The sequence below is a fragment of the Microtus pennsylvanicus genome, chromosome 2, assembly GCF_037038515.1.
Source record: "Microtus pennsylvanicus isolate mMicPen1 chromosome 2, mMicPen1.hap1, whole genome shotgun sequence".
NCBI classification, from domain to species: domain Eukaryota; kingdom Metazoa; phylum Chordata; class Mammalia; order Rodentia; family Cricetidae; genus Microtus; species Microtus pennsylvanicus.
Window position 1 is genome coordinate 68,291,292 of NC_134580.1, and position 18,809 is coordinate 68,310,100.

Below are 18,809 nucleotides of genomic sequence, written 5' to 3' on the forward strand. Positions count from 1 at the left end.
AAAGTGCCAGTGCGTGCTAGTGACTATGGCGCTAGCACAGCTGTTCCAGCCGATGAGCATCTGTCAGCTCTGCGGTGGCTCCGGAGACTAACATCTCAGATAGGCATAGCGGTGTATTCCTGGAATAGCAGCACTTAGCAGGTTGATGCAGGAGGATTGTCATGAGACCAACCTAGATTACTAGCAATAGCTTCCACACACACACACACACACACACACACACACACACGACTTAAGAGTAGATGGTGTGACTTTAAAGTAACTAACATTGGGTGAAAATCATGGCTGGGAAGTTTCTGTTATATGGAAAACTCTTCTGTATGGCCTCTCTCCCTTCCGATGGTAAACAATCTATTCTACCAATGTTCCTTGATGGGGGTCCCCATGACTTACTTTTCTGTAACACCCGATGAACCTGAAGTGATTGAGGGTCCAGCTGCAGGACAAGAACAGTGGGGATGGGTGGAAAATGGGGATGGGATTCAGAATATTCTGGCATTAATCTTTAGTTAGTCCTTGTGACTTTAGTAAGCGCTAGCTCTGCTTCTGTCTCCTACTTTGGAGTACTTTTAGAGATTCTCTTCCCTGCCCTCACCTGTAGGTTCATCTAGCACTTCCCTTAAGGTGATAGTAACTCCCAGCATTGGCTCCTCCCTGCCTGAGCCTAGACTAAGCCCACCCAGCATTCCAAGGTCCAAGGCCCCTGCCCCTTGTGGTGCAGCAATGTCCATCAGGGCTCTGCTAATCAAAAGAACAGTAGCACCAAGCCCTGGATGCTCTAGCCACGGGTGTCACAGGCAAGAGCACCTCTACAGTGTAGTTTTCTGCTGGATGGATACACAGACAAGGGCGAGGACCTCCTGAGGTCCACAGAGGGTTGGAGGGGCAGAAGCCATCCGACCATGCTGGGGAGGGGGAGGGGAGCCACCAAGTGGCTCTATCTTCTCCATGGAGGTACTTCAGCTGGATGGAATTTGTCTATATTTAGCGGGTGACTGGCAGGAGTCAGATAAGCGGGGATGGGGAGGGGGATGGCTCTCATAAATAGTGAGACCACAGGGCCTGCTCAGCTCCTCCTGGGTGGCTTTACCTGCCTGGTGTGACCATTCTCAAGATGCCTGAGCCAGGGAAGAAAACAGGTAGCTGCACGCACGGGTTGGGTGTGAATCTGGGGCGGTGGGTGTGCACAGCTTGGGGGCAGGGCTAGGATAATGTGGATGAGGCCTCGAGGTTCCAGGAGGGGCTAGAATAATCTTTGGACTGTCTATTTCTCAGTTTCTTTCCCCTTCCCACCTGTGCCAGGGCCACTGAAAGAAGGACCTAGGTCAACACCCATTCCATCTTGACCTGTTTCTTCTTCAGCCAGGGTCCTCACTTCAGGGAGCCCAAATTCAGGCTCCAGGTGCTCAGGCTCGCTGTGCCCCTGAGTACCTCCTGGTCTCACGCACAGTGAGTGTGGGGGTAGTGACCCTTTTCACCTCTCCACGTCCGCCATCATGCCTGACTAGATGTGGAGGACACTTCCTCTTCTCTGGAGAAGAACACAGAACCGAGAAACTATAATTCAGGGCCTGGCCAGTCCTGTGCCCTTGCAGAGGTCACTGGGGCAGGGCAGGGCAGGGATCCAACTTCAGCCCCCCACCCGCACCCTCACCCCACCCCTGCTCCCAGGCTAGCGTTATCTCAGTTGTTCATTCTTAGTCTGAAGCCCTCAGAGGACAAATTTAGCTATATTCCAAGTAGGCAGAGTGCAGGGGTGGGGGTGGCCTCCTGGTGGGAGGTGGGCTGGGCTTAACGGGAGTGTTCCTAGACAGGAGGGAGAGGATCCAAGGTAGGAGTGTCCTGTGTGGTGGTCAGGACAGCAGACTTGCTCTTCCATCTGTCATCTTCTATCACTTAACCTGAGACATAAATATGGCTGCACCTACTCCGTGGAACTGTTGGAGCACTAATGAGAGACTTGGAGTGTGCTTACCCCAGTCTCTTTAAAGAAGGGTAGCAGGGACGGGTACCAGTGAGCCCGGTCCCCGCAGGGCGGCAGGGATGGGGTACCAGTGAGCCCGGTCCCCGCAGGGCGGCAGGGATGGGGCACCAGGGAGCCCGGTACCCGCAGGGCGACAGGGATGGGGCACCAGGGAGCCCGGTACCCGCAGGGCGACAGGGATGGGGCACCAGGGAGCCCGGTACCCGCAGGGGGGCAGGGATGGGGCACCAGGGAGCCCGGTACCCGCAGGGGGGCAGGGATGGGGCACCAGGGAGCCCAGTCCCGCAGTCTCCATCTGGCTCTTCAGTGTCAGCCTTCAACAAGAAGCCACGGTCCGTGGAGGTGACAACAGGCAGCGCTGCCGTGTTTGAGGCTGAGACAGAGCGCCCAGGCGTGAAAGTGCGGTGGCAGCGGGACGGCAGTGACATCGGTGCCAGTGACAAGTACGGTTTGGCAGCAGAGGGCAAGCGGCACACACTGACAGTACGAGATGTGTGCCCTGCAGACCAGGGTTCCTACGCGGTCATTGCGGGCTCCTCGAAGGTCAAGTTTGACCTCAAGGTCACAGAGGCAGGTAAGGGCTTGCCGACCTTCTTCCCAAGGCTTGAGTTTCAGTTGTAGCCCTGAGCAGGGAATGGACGCTAGGTTCTCGCCTTGGCCCTGGCAATGCTGTAAGTCAAAAATGTCCATTCCCGCTTCCGCACCAAGATCTCTCTCCACATTAGAGGTGGCTGCCGCCTTTTCTGAATTGTGGAGATGGGGAAACACAACGCTGACCTGCAGCCCTCTCCTGCACAGCCCACAGTGACGTCACACCTAGATAAGGACTTGGCTAGCTGTGTGTGTTGGCAGGGAATCCTAAGAGCCTGGGGGGGGGGGGGGGCGTCAAGACCAGAGCCTGGAAGAGGACAGCAGATGGACTCAGGGGTGTTCAGAGCAGAAATGCGGACGTGGAGCAGGTGGGCTGTGAGGGCGAGAACAGGAGATGCAGGCCAGCGCCTCCCCTTGGCGCGAGCCTGGTGGCTGAGGTGACTGGAGTCTGAGAGGGTGTATGTGGTGTCTCTGGTTAGAAACTGTGTCACACGAGAAGACAGAGCCTGCAGTTGCTCCCACCCCTGAGGAGGCCCCTGGAGCCCCCAGAGAAGTCCCAGCACCAGTCACTGAGTGGGAAGGAAATGTTCCAAGTCCTGAAGGTAAAGGGGGCTGGGCGATGTGGGACAGGCCAATGGGAGGACAGTGTCCCAGGACAGGTCTCAAAAGCCTTTTTTCTCAGGCTCAGCCCCAGGGAGTCAGGGAGCCCCCGATGACCCTATCGGCCTTTTTCTGGCACGGCCACAGGATGGCGAGGTGACGGTGGGTGAGTGGAGGTTTCTGTGCTCAGGGGTGTTATGGGAAGTAAGCTCCAGAGTACCCCAAGTTCAGTCCGTCGCCCCTCTCCTACAGGGGGCAGCATTGTCTTCTCGGCCCGCGTGGCTGGGGCCAGCCTCCTGAAACCACCAGTGGTCAAGTGGTTCAAGGGCAAGTGGGTGGACCTGAGCAGCAAGGTGGGCCAGCACCTACAGCTTCACGACAGCTACGACCGAGCCAGCAAGGTGGGGCACCTGGTGGGGGCACCAGCTGCACACTGCACAAAACCGCTCCTGAGTCAGCCGTCTCCTTGGCATTTCATGTTCATGTGCCTGCAAGCATCAGTCGTGGGTCTTGAGAGGTAGATCCTCTGTCAATCACACAGTATAAGCTCTGTATGTGTGAACCCTGACTTCCTTCGTCTCCTGCCCACAGGTCTACCTGTTTGAGCTGCACATTACAGACGCCCAAGCCACTTCTGCGGGGGGCTACCGCTGCGAGGTGTCCACCAAGGACAAGTTTGACAGCTGCAACTTCAACCTCACTGTCCATGGTGAGAGACCTGGTGTCTGACCTGGTCTTGTGGTCTTCGCGGGTGCTTAGTCCCTTGGGCTCTGTCTCCCAACATTAAAGAGGGCGACTCTGTGGCTAGATAGCCAGACTGACCACATGTCCAGCGCTGATCACCAAGGGTGTAAAAGAAATCCATGGTTGCTGGCAGTGGTAGCGCATGAATTTAATCCCAGCACTCGGGAGGCAGAGGCAGGCGGATCTCTGTGAGTTTGGAGCCAGCCTGGTCTACAAGAGCTAGTTCCAGGACAGGCTCCAAAGCCACAGAGAAACCTTGTCTCGAAAAACAAAACCAAACAAAATCCATGCTTTCAGGGTCTTTCAGGGTCATGGGAGGCTTGGACGAAAATAAAGGGTGGGCTCTGCTTCAATTGTTTGTGTCCCTGACACAGTTGAGTGTGAACTGGGAGGTGCGTGGAAAGCTGCCTACCATAGGGGTTGGGATGGCAAACTGTCTCACCTCTCTGGACACAGACCCTGGGACAAGTTGAGAAGGTGGTTGAGTCCCGTGGTCCCCTCTGAGCAACCCTATCACTTCATTCTCTTTCTATACAGAGGCCATGGGCTCTGGAGACTTGGACCTCAGATCAGCTTTCCGCCGCACGTGAGTGCCTCTCTTTCCTCAGGACTTGGGGGAGGCCAGTGGGAGAGGCCGAGGCCACTCGAAGTTTTGGATAGGGACATAGGGAGGTCAGAGCTGTGAAGGGCAGGGAAACTGGGTCCTGGGTCACTGAAGACACTGTCTAACCCACAGGAGCCTGGCTGGGACAGGACGGCGAACCAGGTACCCTTTCCTGTCCTTCTCTGTCCCATACCCAGACCCCAGGTGTATCTGAGATGGGTGGGAGCCCCATTGGGCTGTGTCCCTTCCTCCTACTCCACCCCACCCTCTAAGCCCCTTCGAGTTCCCCAGAAGCCTCATGGGGTCCCCTTTCCACAGTGACAGCCATGAAGATGTGGGAACTCTGGACTTCAGCTCCTTGCTGAAGAAGAGGTAAGTCCTTGGGTAGCGGCTCCCAGGGCAGGGAGTGACCTTGAGGTCTCCCAGCTCTGTGGCTCTGCACACACCACCTCTCTGAGCTGAATTCCTTGTTAAATGGGAGAATCCCAGTGTGGAAAGGACTTTTGTCCCGACACCCATCCTCGGTGTACCCCCCTAAGGCCCCACGTAGCATCTCCAGTAGGTCATTCCTGAGGACTCTGAGGACCTAGCCAAGCCCTTGACTTCATTTCTTTTTCTGTCCTGCCTTCCCTCTCTCCCTATCCACCCTGCATGGCTCCTGCTGCTGTTCCTTCCTGCCCAGAGAGTAAGCAATGGGTTTGGGAGCCTCTGGGGCGAGAGAACATTGGCTTTGGGGGTGTGCGCTCTTTCTTCCGGGGTTTGGTGAAACACACACCTCAGGGTGACACTCCTGAGGCTTCGGGTGGCTCCCATTCTCTATCGGATATTAAGAAGAGCAGGTCTGCTCTGAAAAGTAGGGGCACAGTATTTGGAAGAGGGAGGAAGTGGAGGCCCTGGGAAGGACCCCAGTCTTGGTAGGGAAGGGCCCAGACTTCTAATGTGTCCCTGTCCTTTCTTCCTCATTGGGAGCAGCAGTTTCCGGAGGTGAGTGCCCGGGCAACCTCAGAATCCACCCTCGTTCAACCCCCAAAACTCCTAGGCCTGTAGACTGGGAGGAAGGGGATTAAAAAGTAGGGAGAAGGGAAGAGAAAGGAAGGGGGAGGAGAGGGGAGGGAATAGGGCAGAGGTAGTCCCCCATCCTGTGTCCAGGAACCCCACCCCAGGAAGGGACAAGAGGGACTGCCTTAAGCTTCCCAGGGGCCTATGGGGCACAGGGACTCAAAACTGGAGGCACCTGCTGAGGAGGACGTGTGGGAGATCCTGAGACAGGCGCCACCCTCAGAGTACGAGCGCATCGCCTTCCAGCACGGCGTCACCGATCTGCGAGGCATGCTGAGGAGGCTCAAGGGCATGAAGCATGATGAAAAGAAGAGCACAGGTTAGCCCTTCCCACTCTAGCTCCCAGTATACAGCTGCTACGTCAGAAAGCACCACACAAGAGCCTGCAGGCTGGGGTAAGACAGTACTGGCAGTAAAGAGAGTGAACTAACACATAAGCAACACAGAGCATGTTTTACATAATTACCTAATGTAATTCCCCAACAGCACCAAGAGACTATTATCAGTTCACTTTGGCAAGTAAGGAACCTGAGGCACAGAGACTAAGGGATAGCACTGGACACCTGTGTTCCTACGCTGCTGTCTCCAGGCCCAGCCTGAGCATTCCAGGGCTGTGGCTCTGGTTTTACCAACATGGCTGCAAGGGGAAGCATTTGTGAGGTGGCCCTGGGCTCTGGACTGACTGGAGGGCACTCACTCCATCTCCCTAATCCATTCTCTCCCTGCAACACTAGACTTAGGGCAGTGACAGCACTAGGGAGGGACGTTGTTAGGGACGCTAAAATGAGGCTTGACGTTAATGAGAGGAAGAGAGGGGCATGGGTCACATTTCCCGTTCTCACAATGCCTCTGACCCTGCCCAAGAGCTGAGCAGTTAGAAACAACCCGAAGGAAGGCAGGGCAGAGACAGACAAAGGGATGGACAGACACAGAACAGAGACTGAAGACACGGTCATCACAAAAACCCAGAGGGTGTGGCAGGAATACACAGCAGGGCAGGGAAGGTGTAGGCAGCTGCCTTGGCGGCTGTGGCTGCTGCCTGGGGAAACGTGGGCGTTGAGGGCTGCTGGGCTGAGGTGTGGTGTTCAGCCTTTCAGAAGAAGCTGGAGCCTGCTTACCAGGTAAACAAAGGCCATAAGATCCGGCTTACTGTGGAACTGGCTGATCCAGACGCTGAGGTCAAGTGGCTGAAGAATGGACAGGAGATCCAGATGAGTGGCAGGTGTGGTGGGGGTGGGCGGGGTCCCGGGCCCTGGGGCTGGGGAGAGCTGCCCTGCCCTACCTCTCCAGTCCTCATTTATATCTCCCCTATTCCCTCCTGACCCCCAGGGTCTAATTCCAGGTCATTTAACCTAACCCATCTCTCTTTTTCCCTATGTATCACTTCCTTCTGTGTGGAACCCTGCAATGGCCCCTTCTCTTCCATAGCAAGTAAGTCTCTCCTTGACAACTGGAAGCAGGCGTGGGGTTTGTGAAGGGCACCAAGCCCAGGAGGGATAGCCATGGCACTCCTGATACGCCCTGTGCCCTGCCCAGGTACATCTTCGAGTCCATCGGGACTAAGCGCACCCTGATCATCAGCCAATGCTCCCTGGCAGACGATGCAGCCTACCAGTGTGTAGTGGGGGGCGAGAAATGCGGCACAGAGCTCTTTGTCAAAGGTGGGCGCGGGACCGGGGGACCCGGGAGGAAAAGAGGCCACAGGGAAGCAGCCCTCACGGTGTTCTCCCCTGGACAGAGCCCCCGGTGCTCATCACACGGTCCCTGGAGGACCAGCTGGTGATGGTGGGACAGCGTGTGGAGTTTGAGTGTGAAGTATCCGAAGAAGGGGCCCAAGTAAAATGGTGAGTGTAGGAGTGTGGGGGTGCGAGGCAGGGCTGGGAGGTGGGGGTACGAGGCAGGGCTGGGAGTGGAGACATCCATTGTCCCATGTCTGTCCAGGCTGAAGGACGGGGTGGAGCTCACTCGTGAGGAGACCTTCAAATACCGGTTCAAGAAGGATGGGCAGAAACACCACCTGATCATCAACGAAGCAACACTGGAGGATGCAGGACACTACGCAGTACGCACAAGCGGAGGCCAGGCACTGGCTGAGCTCATTGTGCAAGGTGAGGGTACCAGCCCAAGCCTGACCGGCCACATGGAGGGCCCTGAGCCCCATCTTCTCATCTGTAAAATGGTTGTGCTGAAGTAAGCACTGCAGAGTGTTGGCGTGGGGGTGGGGGTCAGGTGAGCCTGGCAGTGTCACCCCTGAACCCAAGTTTAGGCACACACGTCTGTTTCACAAATGCACATACCTGGCCAGACGCCTGCATACCTGCCACTGCCTGCAAGCCCACACGTCCCCACAGAGGTCCGCACTACTGCATCCTTCCTTATCATAGGCTCTATCTATCGGCTCTATCTATCTCCCAGAGAAGAAGCTGGAGGTGTACCAAAGCATCGCAGATCTGGCAGTGGGTGCCAAGGACCAGGCTGTGTTTAAGTGTGAGGTTTCAGATGAGAATGTGCGTGGCGTGTGGCTGAAGAACGGGAAGGAGCTGGTGCCTGACAGCCGCATAAAGGTGTCCCATATAGGGCGGTGAGTGAAAGAGAGGGAGCACTGGCTGCTCTTCCAGAGCTCCTGAGTTCAATTCCCAGCAACCACATAGTGGTTACACAACCATGTGTAATGAGAGCTGGTGCCCTCTTCTGGCCTGCAGGGATACATGCAGACAGAACACTGTATACATAATAAATAAATAAATCTTAAAAAAAGAAGAGAGCAGGAAGACAATATTGCAGAGGACAGATGTGAGGAAATCCCAGAGGGAGAGCCTCTGTAAGACAAGAGGGCAGCGGTGCGGGAGAAAGAGTGTGGGACACACAGGGTCAGGTGCCCTGCCATTTCCCCACCTGAGACCAGAGACCATGGAGGAGGTGCTGCTGGCTCATCCCAGATCAGCCTTTGCCTGTCTCCAAGGGCCCCTGACATAGGGATGCCCCAATGCAGGCATCTCTTCTGCACTGCTGACCTCTGAGATCACGGGAGGGAGCTGGAAAGCACGAGGCTAGAGAGAGAAACCACATTTTAAATACCAGGACATGAAGGAGTCAGGGTGAGGCACAGAGAGGTCAGCACTGTGTGACACGGTAGGGACCTTTGTGTTCCCACTGCCCTTCAGGGTCCACAAACTGACCATTGACGATGTCACACCTGCTGACGAGGCTGACTACAGTTTCGTGCCTGAAGGATTTGCCTGCAACCTGTCTGCCAAGCTTCACTTCATGGGTGAACTAGCCGTGTGTGTGTGTGTGTGCGTGTGTGTGTGTGCGTGTGTGTGTGTGCGTGTGTGCCTGCAACCTGTCTGCCAAGCTCCACTTCATGGGTGAACTAGCCATGTGTGTGTGCACGTGCGTGTGTGCGTGTGCGCGTGTGTGTGTGTGCATGTGTGCGTGTGTGTGTGTGTGCGCATGTGTGTGTGTGTGCGTGTGTGTGTGTGCGCATGTGTGCCTACAACCTGTCTGCCAAGCTCCACTTGAACTAGCCGTGTGTGTGTGCACGTGCGTGTGCAAGCATACACAGTTGGGGCAAGGCCGGATGCCCTGTGGCTGATGGCTGGGCCCTTCCTTTCTCTTAGTGTTCCTTGCTTTTCTTCTCTTTCAGAGGTCAAGATTGACTTTGTACCCAGGCAGGGTGAGTCTTGGGACCCTTCTGTGCCAACCCAGCTTTGTCTCTTTCCCCACATCCCAGTTCAACCCAAACCCCTTTCTTGTCACAGCTAGAGATGACAAAGACCTTGGAATAGGGACCCATGTCTAGGTTTCTGCTTCTGTGAGCAGAAGCTGGTGGGAGGAGGACAGGGTTTATTCAGCGTACACTTCCACATCATAGCCCTTCATTGAAGGGAGTCAGGGCAGGAACTCAAACAGAGTAGGAAGCTGGAGGCAGGAGCTGATGCAGAGACCTTGGGGTGCTACTTACTGGCTTGTTCCTCATGGTTTGCTCAGCCTGCTTCTTTATAGAAGAACCCAGTACCTCCAGCCCAGGGAATGGCACCACCCATAACAGGCTGGGCCCGCCCCCATCAATCACTAAGAAAACGCCCTACAGGGTGGCCTTCATTCTCAGCTTATGGAGGCGTTTTTTTCTCAGTAGAGGTTTCCTCTACTAGAGCTGTGTCAAACTGAAATATCTAGCCAGCACAACCCAGATCTACTAGACATGAGCACTGAGTAATCATAATCTCTCTGGCCTCGAATTCTTTGTGTGTGTGCGTGTTTGTGTAGTGCAGGTGAATTTATGTGCACACATTTGGAGTCCAGATTCCACCCAGGGGGTTAGTTCTTGGGTACCATCCATTCTGAGGGGCTCTCACTGGGACCTGAGGCTCTGATTAAGTGAGGTTGGCTGGACATTGAGCCCCAGGAATCCGCCCCTCTTCCCTCTCCAGTGCTGGAATTAATTGTGCGCATCTGGCTTCCTGTGTGGGTTCTGGGCATTAAACTCCTCTGATTTTGTCAGCTGAATCATCCCTTCTGGCTTTGATTTATTCAGGTCTAAAGTGAGAGGCGACAGGGACAGTGTCACTAGTGTGAGGTGTTAGCCCAACTCTTTTTCTTTTGACTTTTTTTTTTCTTTTTCCCCCTGAAACAGAGTTTCTCTGTGTAACAGTCCCGGCTGTCCTGGATCTCACTCTGTAGACCAGGCTGGCCTCGAACTCACAGAGATCCTCCCTGCCTCTGCCTTCCAAGTGCTGGGATTAAAGCAGTGTGCCACCACCACCCGGCTGAGACCATGTCTTAAAAATAAAACAAAACCCCCACAGGACTAACTCTGCTGAAATTTGCACTTTTTAATGTCCATAAATTATACCTAGATGAAAATGACAAAAGCCAACAGTCAGGGACATGAGCTTACAGCACCCATGGAATGACCTGTGTACCTCCTCTGTCGCATTTGTGGGTCCTCTAAACTGTACTCCCCCATACAGAACCCCCCAAGATCCACTTGGACTGTCCCGGCAGAACCCCAGACACCATTGTGGTTGTTGCTGGAAACAAGCTACGCCTGGACGTCCCTATTTCTGGGGATCCTGCTCCCTCTGTGGTCTGGCAGAAGACCGTCACACAGGTACTGTGGTTCCTGCCTCAGTTTCCCTACCTGTGTCGTAGCAGATGAGCTATGGCTCTGCTCCATACCCCACCACCCCACTCACTGGGAGCACAGAGGCCCCTCACTGGCCAGAAGGCAGAGCGTGGTTGGAGACATGCAGGCACGGCAGAAAAGCTGACTCAGAACCTCTAGCCCTAATTCAGTCTGTTCTGTTCCCAGGAGAAGAAGGCACCAGCTGGGCCCCCTCCTGGTGCCCCAGAAGATGCTGGTGCAGAGGAAGAGTGGGTGTTTGATAAGAAGGTGAGTTTAAAGGCGCGGCTCAGGGTCCTCACTTTTCTCTACTTATGCCGTGTCCACGCCGAGGAATGGTGGACGGATGACAGACCTGCACCAAAGTGGCCTTGACTTTACAGGAAGTCATTGTAACTGGAATGGTTCCTGAATCCCTGCCTCATTTCCCTCTTTCTTCTTATTAATATTTTTCCTTGTTCTTGAGAATTTACTTCATATATACAATGAAATAAGAGCATATCTACCATTTTACACCTCCAGCCCCCACACTCTCCCCTCCCACCTCCTCCTTTTCTTCTTCTAGACTGGGACTCATGCAGCCCTGGCTGACCTGGAACTCCCTATGTGGACCAGACTGGCCTCAAAACTCAGACATCCACTTGCCCTGTCTTAGAGGGTTTGTTTCTCTAACCCTCTAAGTTCAGTTAGTGCTGCCAACAAATGCGTAGGTGTGGGACCACGCACTGGAACACGGGCGGCCCAGCACTATCACTAGCCTGCAGTGCGCCAGCCAGGGTGGGGCTCTTCTCTTTTCCCTGCTTCACCCTCTAGACATTCTCCGAGTCTCTGGGCAGCATGCTGTGAAGTTCCTTCAGCCCACTTGGGCATGGTTTCTTATACTATAAATGCAGCCTTAAAGCTTGCATGCACTCCCTCCCCTCTTGCCTGGCAGCCGGACTCAGTTCCTGTTGCCGGCTCCTGCAGAGGACTGTGATCTGTGAGTCAGAACCCCTCATTATACCCAACTCTAGCATCCCTCTTCAGCAGCGCAGTTGACAGAGATGTCTGACTTAGGGCTGAACATTCGTTCTCTTTCTCTCGGCACTAAGTTTTACGCATCTCTGTCTTGACTGCTTGCTCTTCACTGCAAAAAGAAGCTTCTTGACTAAGGTTGACAACATGACCATTAACAAAACTAACAATAGGAGGCTCAACCTGGGGCCTAGAGCCGCCTCAGCCAGGGCTTCTGAGCGGTATCACAGCACCAAGCGTGGCATCCCTCTGTGGAGTAGGCCTCATGTCCCAACAGGGCAGCACTCACCCCATAGCGGTCTCGCTAGCGCACCAGTGGACACACGCCTGGCAGGTTGCTATCTTGGGATGCAGGGTGCTGTGCTGGGGGAGAACATGGGTAGCTTTTCTCCCCGACAACCTCTGGCTCTCTGAAAGCTAGCCAGCAGGGAAGAGGCTTCCTGATTGCCTGGAGACTGTGCCTCCAGACCTCGGCTCTGTGCTCCTCTAAGTAAGGGGGAGGGAGTGCCTTCCCTGGCACCCTGCCTGGCATGGCCACTGCGGGTTCTTCTGAAGGACTGGGTATTGTGGTCTTTCTGGAGCCTCACAATAGCTCTTGTGGGGTCACATTCTTCCCATTTGACAGATAGGAAAATTGAGGCACACAGAGTCTAGATTTCATGATAAAACTAGATTAGAGTCTGAGCCCTTGCCTGTGATGTCACATTGAAAATTTTAAACTAGTCACTCATGGGGGTTCAGTTCCCACCCAGGCTCTGTCCCCACCGCTTCCCACAGACCCAGCACTGAACTTCCGCTGATGGCTACCTTACAGGCTGACTTGGGTCTTGTCCCCAATTCTCTCTCCCTTTCAGCTGTTGTGTGAGACTGAAGGCCGGGTCCGTGTGGAGACCACCAAAGACCGCAGTGTTTTCACAGTTGAGGGAGCAGAGAAAGAAGATGAAGGTGTCTACACCGTCACAGTAAAGAACCCCGTGGGCGAGGACCAGGTCAACCTCACAGTCAAGGTTATCGGTGAGCATAGAGCAGCCCCACGGGGGGTCCAGCAGCTATTGCAGGGGCACTCGCGAGCAGGCAATCGCAATTGTAGTGACTGGTTTCTTTATGTCAGAGAGAAGCCCTGCTTGAAGGGACATGCGTGTGTAAGATGCCACTGCCTGTGGCATTGGTCGTTCTCTGGGAGAAATAAGCATGGGACAATCTCTGTGTTCTGGAGGGCCAGGTGGGTTGGGTGGATGTAGCCAGCCAATTGGAGCTGGTACATGAGGTGAAAATGGCCAGTGAGGAGCCATGGGCGGTAAGAGAGATGGTGGGTGGTGGCATGAGCTGATTCGAGGTGGCTTTGGCTCTGGAGGTGGTGGTTGCAGGTGGCTGTTACTGGTGGGGGGGGTGTGAAGAAAAGGGGTGGACACAGTTGACGTGATTCCTTGTCCCTATCAAGATGTGCCAGACGCTCCCGCGGCCCCCAGGATCAGCAATGTGGGCGAGGACTCTTGCACGGTGCAGTGGGAACCACCTGCCTATGATGGCGGGCAGCCGGTCCTGGGTGAGTGCCAGGGCACCGGGATGGCCAAGGGCAGCTGTCAGCTGAGTGGCTGGGCACAGACTGAGCTCTCGTCTCTCTCAGGATACATCCTGGAGCGCAAGAAGAAGAAGAGCTACAGGTGGATGAGGCTCAACTTTGATCTGCTGCGGGAGCTGAGCCACGAGGCGAGGCGCATGATCGAGGGCGTAGCCTATGAGATGCGCGTGTATGCGGTCAACGCTGTGGGAATGTCCAGGCCCAGCCCTGCCTCTCAGCCCTTCATGCCTATAGGTGAACAAGCTGGGGCAAGAGGGCAGATGGCAGCAGCCTCTTAGCTGACAGGCGGCCTCTACACAGGCCTTCACATGCCTGGGCTCCTGTACTGTCGGGGGTAACCTGACTTGTCTTACAGATGAGGACATCTCAGAGACACCTCACTGATAGAACAGACACCCTGGGGGATGCTAGTCATGTCCCTCTATGATTTGAGACAGGGTTTTACTTATGTAGCTCTGGCTGACTCTCTATGTAGACCAGACTGGCTTCAAACTCACAGAGATCCACCTGCCTCTGCCTTCTGAGTGCTGGGTTTAAAGGTGTGCACCACTCTCTCAGAGACCCTAAAAGGGCAGCGAATCCCCTAGATTCGCTGGAGTTACAGGAGTTGCTGGGAACTGAATCTGAGTCCTAAAATGGACAAGTCACAGCCCCAGCCTTACTCACCTAGCCCTACAAGGCCAGGAAACACCCACGTTTCACACTTGTTGGCTTTCTCGACCCGTCTAGCATGCCCTACACTGACAGGAGAGTCCTTCCTACATCCATGTAGAAAGTCATCCATCCCATGTGGTGCAGGCTCACTCTGACCCTCTCCACCTGTCTCTGCTCAGCGCCCCCTGGTGAACCAACCCACCTGACTGTGGAGGATGTGTCTGACACCACTGTCTCACTCAAGTGGCGGCCCCCTGAGCGTGTGGGTGCAGGAGGCCTGGATGGCTACAGTGTGGAGTACTGCCAGGAGGGTTGTGAGTACCCCACCGCGGCAGCCCCAGCACCCTGCTGGGCCCTGGGCAGCCCTCAGAAGGTGGGAGGGATTTTTCTGACTCTCCCTCATCTGTGCCCACACCCAGGCTCGGAGTGGGTGCCGGCTCTGCAGGGGCTGACAGAGCGCAGCTCACTGCTGGTGAAGGACCTGCCCACTGGGGCACGGCTGCAGTTCCGAGTGAGGGCACACAATGTGGCAGGACCTGGAGCCCCTGTCATCACCAAGGAGCCTGTGACAGTACAGGAGATACTGCGTGAGTGTTCTTCTGCGATGACACCTGGCACTGACCTCCTGTTCCCAACCAAAGAGGCCCTGCCAGAGGCAGGGGGGCTGGGGCAGAAGGGACCAGGGCCTTCATCTATGTCCTGATTTTCCCCAGAGCCCCTAGTTCTGGACCAGGAAGTATATAGGCCATAACTTTCTTGTTCTGTTTCACCTCCAGTGTTGTTCGATGTTTCACTCTTGGCTTTTTGGAGGGTCACCCCACTCAGCTCCCAAATAAATCACACATAGAGGTTTATTCTTGGTTAGGAATGCCCGGCCTTAGCTTGGCTTATTTCTTCCCAGCTTTTCCTAACTTAAATTATCCCAACTGCCTTTTGTCTCTGGGCTTTTTTCCTTTTCTTACTTCTGTATCTGTTACTTTCACTCTTACTCCGTGGGTGGCTGGCCCCTTATGTCCTCCTTCCCTTGTTCTATTGTTACTCCTTCCTTCTTGGCCTCATTTCTCCTATCTATCCTCTCTGCATGCCAGCCCCGCCTATCCTTGCTCCGGCCTCACTATAGGCCACTCAGCGCTTTATTAGACTATCAGGTGTTTTAGTCAGGCAAAGAATCAGCTTCACAGAGTGAAACAAATGCAGCAGAAACAAAAGCCACACACCTTAGGATAATATCCCCAGCACTCCAGCACACAGACCATTCACAGAACTGAACAGGAGGCTCAGGGGCATTTAGGGTGATCTGGGATCCTCTTCCCATTCTTCTGTTGTTGTTATTGTTGGTTGAGACAGGGTCTGTCTGTATAGTCCTGGCTATCTTGGAACTAGTAGACCAGGCTGGCCTCAAACTTACAGAGCCTCTGCCTCTGAGATTAAAGGTGTGTGCCACACGCCCCTGGCTCATTCTTCTGTTCCTTACCTCAACAAAGGTAGGATTAGTTCTCCAGATTGGAAAGAAGTAACAGATTTAACCAGTCCTGGGCAGAGGCTCTAAAAGCCTAGAATATGCCTTAACTTACATTTTACAAGGTGCGTGACTCCAAATAAGTCGCTTGCCCTCTTAAAGTGAAGCTGGATATGGTGGCATATACTTGTAATCCTGGCACTTGGAGGTGGAGGCAGGAGGATGAGGGGTTTATGGCCAGTCTAGGTTACATGAGTTACTCTTCAAAGAAAGAGAGATGGTTTAACAGTTATGAGAACTTGCTGTTCTTGCAGAGGACCAGGGTTTGACTTCCAGCACCCATATGCATGGCTCCTAACCATTCCTGAACTCCGTTCCAGGGGACTCACTGCCTTTTTCTGACCTCTGCCAGCACACACAAGGTGCACATACATACATGCAGACGAAATGCTCAAACACATAAATAAATCTAAAAAAGTGAAAACCACATGCACAAAACAAAACAAAATGATAGGACTACAGGGAGGCTCAGTGGATAGCATCCTGGAACTCCTGGGGCTTAGGAGAATCTGGCCCAGGGCAGCTTTCTTCCTAGTTATGGTGCTCTGGACCTGTGAGATCATTCAGGCTGGGGCCTCCCTTTAACCCCCAGAACGACCACGACTCCAGCTGCCCAGACACCTGCGCCAGAACATCCAGAAGAAGGTGGGGGAGCCCGTGAACCTCCTCATTCCTTTCCAGGTAGGTTGAGCCCTTCCCTGTCCCAAGGGAGAAACCACAGTGGAAGGATCTGGGGCTGTGGACCCTGAGACCCCAGTCCCATGTGTGGCTGGTGTAGTGCCAGCCAGCCCTTGCAGAGAGACAAGCTCAGAGCTGGGCTGGTCATCTTCCCCCAGGGCAAACCTCGGCCTCAGGTGACCTGGACCAAAGAGGGGCAGCCACTGGCAGGTGATGAGGTGAGCATACGCAACAGCCCCACGGACACCATCTTGTTCATCCGGGCTGCCCGCCGCACCCACTCGGGCACTTACCAGGTGACAGTTCGAATTGAGAACATGGAGGACAAGGCCACGCTGGTCCTACAGATCGTGGGTATGTAGCCCAGAGCCTCCCTTTCAGTACATCCATCTCCTGACGTGGAGCCTGCAAACCCGGCCCCTGCAGAAGGGCTCTATATGCTAGCATCCCCCTGCTTCAGCTCAGGCAGCTTCAGATCGTGCAGTGATCCAATCAGATCTGTCTCCTGCAGACAAGCCAAGTCCTCCCCAGGATATCCGGATCGTTGAGACTTGGGGTTTCAATGTGGCTTTGGAGTGGAAGCCACCCCAAGATGATGGCAATACAGAGCTCTGGGGTTACACTGTACAGAAAGCTGACAAGAAGTCCATGGTGAGTCCGGGGCCCTGGGCCTCCACATACCCTCTGCGGCCTAACAGTCCTCCCCTTGCTTAATCCAGTAATTTGGTTTCCTCCACCGCAGAGGTAGAGGCACAAGAGGCACCCTCAAAGAGCCCCCCTTTCCTTCATACCCTCCAGGAGTGGTTCACTGTTTTGGAACATTATCGTCGCACTCACTGCGTGGTATCGGAGCTCATCACTGGCAACGGCTACTACTTCCGGGTCTTCAGCCACAACATGGTGGGTTCCAGTGACAAAGCCGCTACCACCAAGGAGCCTGTCTTTATTCCAAGACCAGGTGCTGCACCATCACTCCCACTGTGGGGAGTTCCACTGGGGAAGGGAAGGGAGCCTAGCTTGGGGTGACTTTCTTGGTACTAAGACTTGCTGCCAACAGGCATCACATACGAGCCACCCACGTACAAGGCCCTGGACTTCTCTGAAGCCCCGAGCTTCACTCAGCCCTTGGCAAACCGCTCCATCATTGCAGGCTACAATGCCGTCCTCTGCTGTGCTGTCCGGGGTAGTCCGAAGGTAGGGACTCAAGATCCTGGGCTAGACTGCCTGGAGGCTGGTCTCCTGGGCTCCCTTTGGGTAGTCCTTTCCTGAGTTTGCCTACTCTCTTTGTCCATCTCTAGATATCTTCCAGCCTTCCCCTGAACAGGGCCGAAGGCCTCACTGAAGGCTCTGTTCACTCTCAGCCCCGGGCTGAGTCTGTGCTCCAGTGGGTGCTCGAACAGTCCCTCTGAACCCCACCAGTTCCCCATCACCTGGACGCTTCCCTAGTCTCCCTCCTTTTACTTGTCATACAGCCCAAGATTTCCTGGTTCAAGAATGGCCTGGACCTGGGAGAAGATGCTCGTTTCCGCATGTTCAGCAAGCAGGGAGTCCTGACCCTGGAGATCAGGAAGCCCTGCCCCTATGATGGGGGTGTCTATGTCTGCAGGGCCACCAACTTGCAGGGTGAGGCACAGTGTGAGTGCCGTCTGGAGGTACGAGGTAAGGAGCCTGTTGGACAAAGCAGGGACCCTGGGCTTAGCTCTGCTGTCCCAGCTCAAACAGCACCTCTGGCTGCTAGAACACCCTGGCTGACTCCTGGAGGGCTGGGAAGACACCATGGTTTGTCTGCTTCTCTCTTACAGTCCCTCAGTGACCAGGATGGCTCCCCAGAGGTGAACAGGTGTGTATTCAGACCACCTGAGACCCAGAGCCTAGGGGGCTATCAGGAAAAGGGGGTGCAGGGGGCTTCAGTTCACTCACAAGGTAACCTCTGTCACAGGTACAGGTGGATGCCACAAGTCCAGAAGGGAGTTGGAGGAGCCGCCCTTTCTGCCATTGCATGTGTGTGTGTGTGTATGCGTGTGCCTCCTAGGCTGGGGAGGACTGGCCAGCAGCTGTACCAGGCAGGTCTGCTGAACTCTGCAGAAACTGACTTCATAGCTCCTAAGGAGTGCTGTTGATCTGGGGGGCACAAAGTGTGTGGTCTTCAGAAATGCTGGCTGGGGAAAGGCCCTTCTGCCTGGCTCACTGTGTAAGGGCAATAAAAGATCGGTGCAGTCAAAGGGCTGATGTTTCCTGTCCACAGAAAAGCATACGGGCGTTTGCTTGATCTTGACAGCATGTCATTTTCCAAATCAATGTCCTGTATCCGGGAGACGTTAATTAGCACTAGAAAGGGCATCAGTCTCCCCTCCACCCCCACAGGCGAGGAAAGGATGGACGTAAATATCTCAGGAGCCACAGGGCTTTCCTTTGTAGGCATAGGCATGAGCGTCACCCAGGTGGCCCAGGTGGCAGCATCCGGGTAGAGTCCTGAACTTGGTGGCATTAAGATCCCATTGCATCCACAGCTCACGACCACGTGTCTCACATGGGACACACTCCACCTAGCGCAAGCACAGGGAATCGCAACCTTCACTGTCTTCCTCCGCAGAGATCAAGTTTCCTTATAAATCTGGTGACCAGCAGGTCTTAGGAGTGACTTCATGGTGGTGG

At 54.7% G+C, this 18,809-nt stretch overlaps 1 protein-coding gene across 1 annotated transcript; it reads left to right on the forward strand.

Moving 5' to 3' along the window:
• The first annotated feature begins 1,060 nt into the window (after positions 1-1,060).
• Positions 1,061-18,373, forward strand: Mybpc3 (myosin binding protein C3). The gene is made up of 33 exons (XM_075961352.1): positions 1,061-1,139; positions 2,292-2,558; positions 3,055-3,177; positions 3,258-3,341; positions 3,428-3,576; positions 3,767-3,884; positions 4,457-4,505; positions 4,656-4,685; positions 4,842-4,895; positions 5,493-5,507; positions 5,738-5,901; positions 6,672-6,804; positions 7,119-7,243; positions 7,321-7,426; positions 7,524-7,690; positions 7,998-8,163; positions 8,747-8,853; positions 9,229-9,258; positions 10,556-10,695; positions 10,897-10,977; positions 12,576-12,735; positions 13,163-13,267; positions 13,349-13,537; positions 14,137-14,271; positions 14,377-14,544; positions 16,069-16,157; positions 16,313-16,508; positions 16,666-16,805; positions 16,953-17,112; positions 17,212-17,348; positions 17,627-17,813; positions 17,957-17,994; positions 18,094-18,373. Exons 1-32 carry the CDS (start codon positions 1,115-1,117, stop codon positions 17,965-17,967), a joined length of 3,810 nt encoding a protein of 1,269 aa, XP_075817467.1. The 5' UTR covers positions 1,061-1,114; the 3' UTR covers positions 17,968-17,994; positions 18,094-18,373.
• The last annotated feature ends 436 nt before the right edge of the window (positions 18,374-18,809 follow it).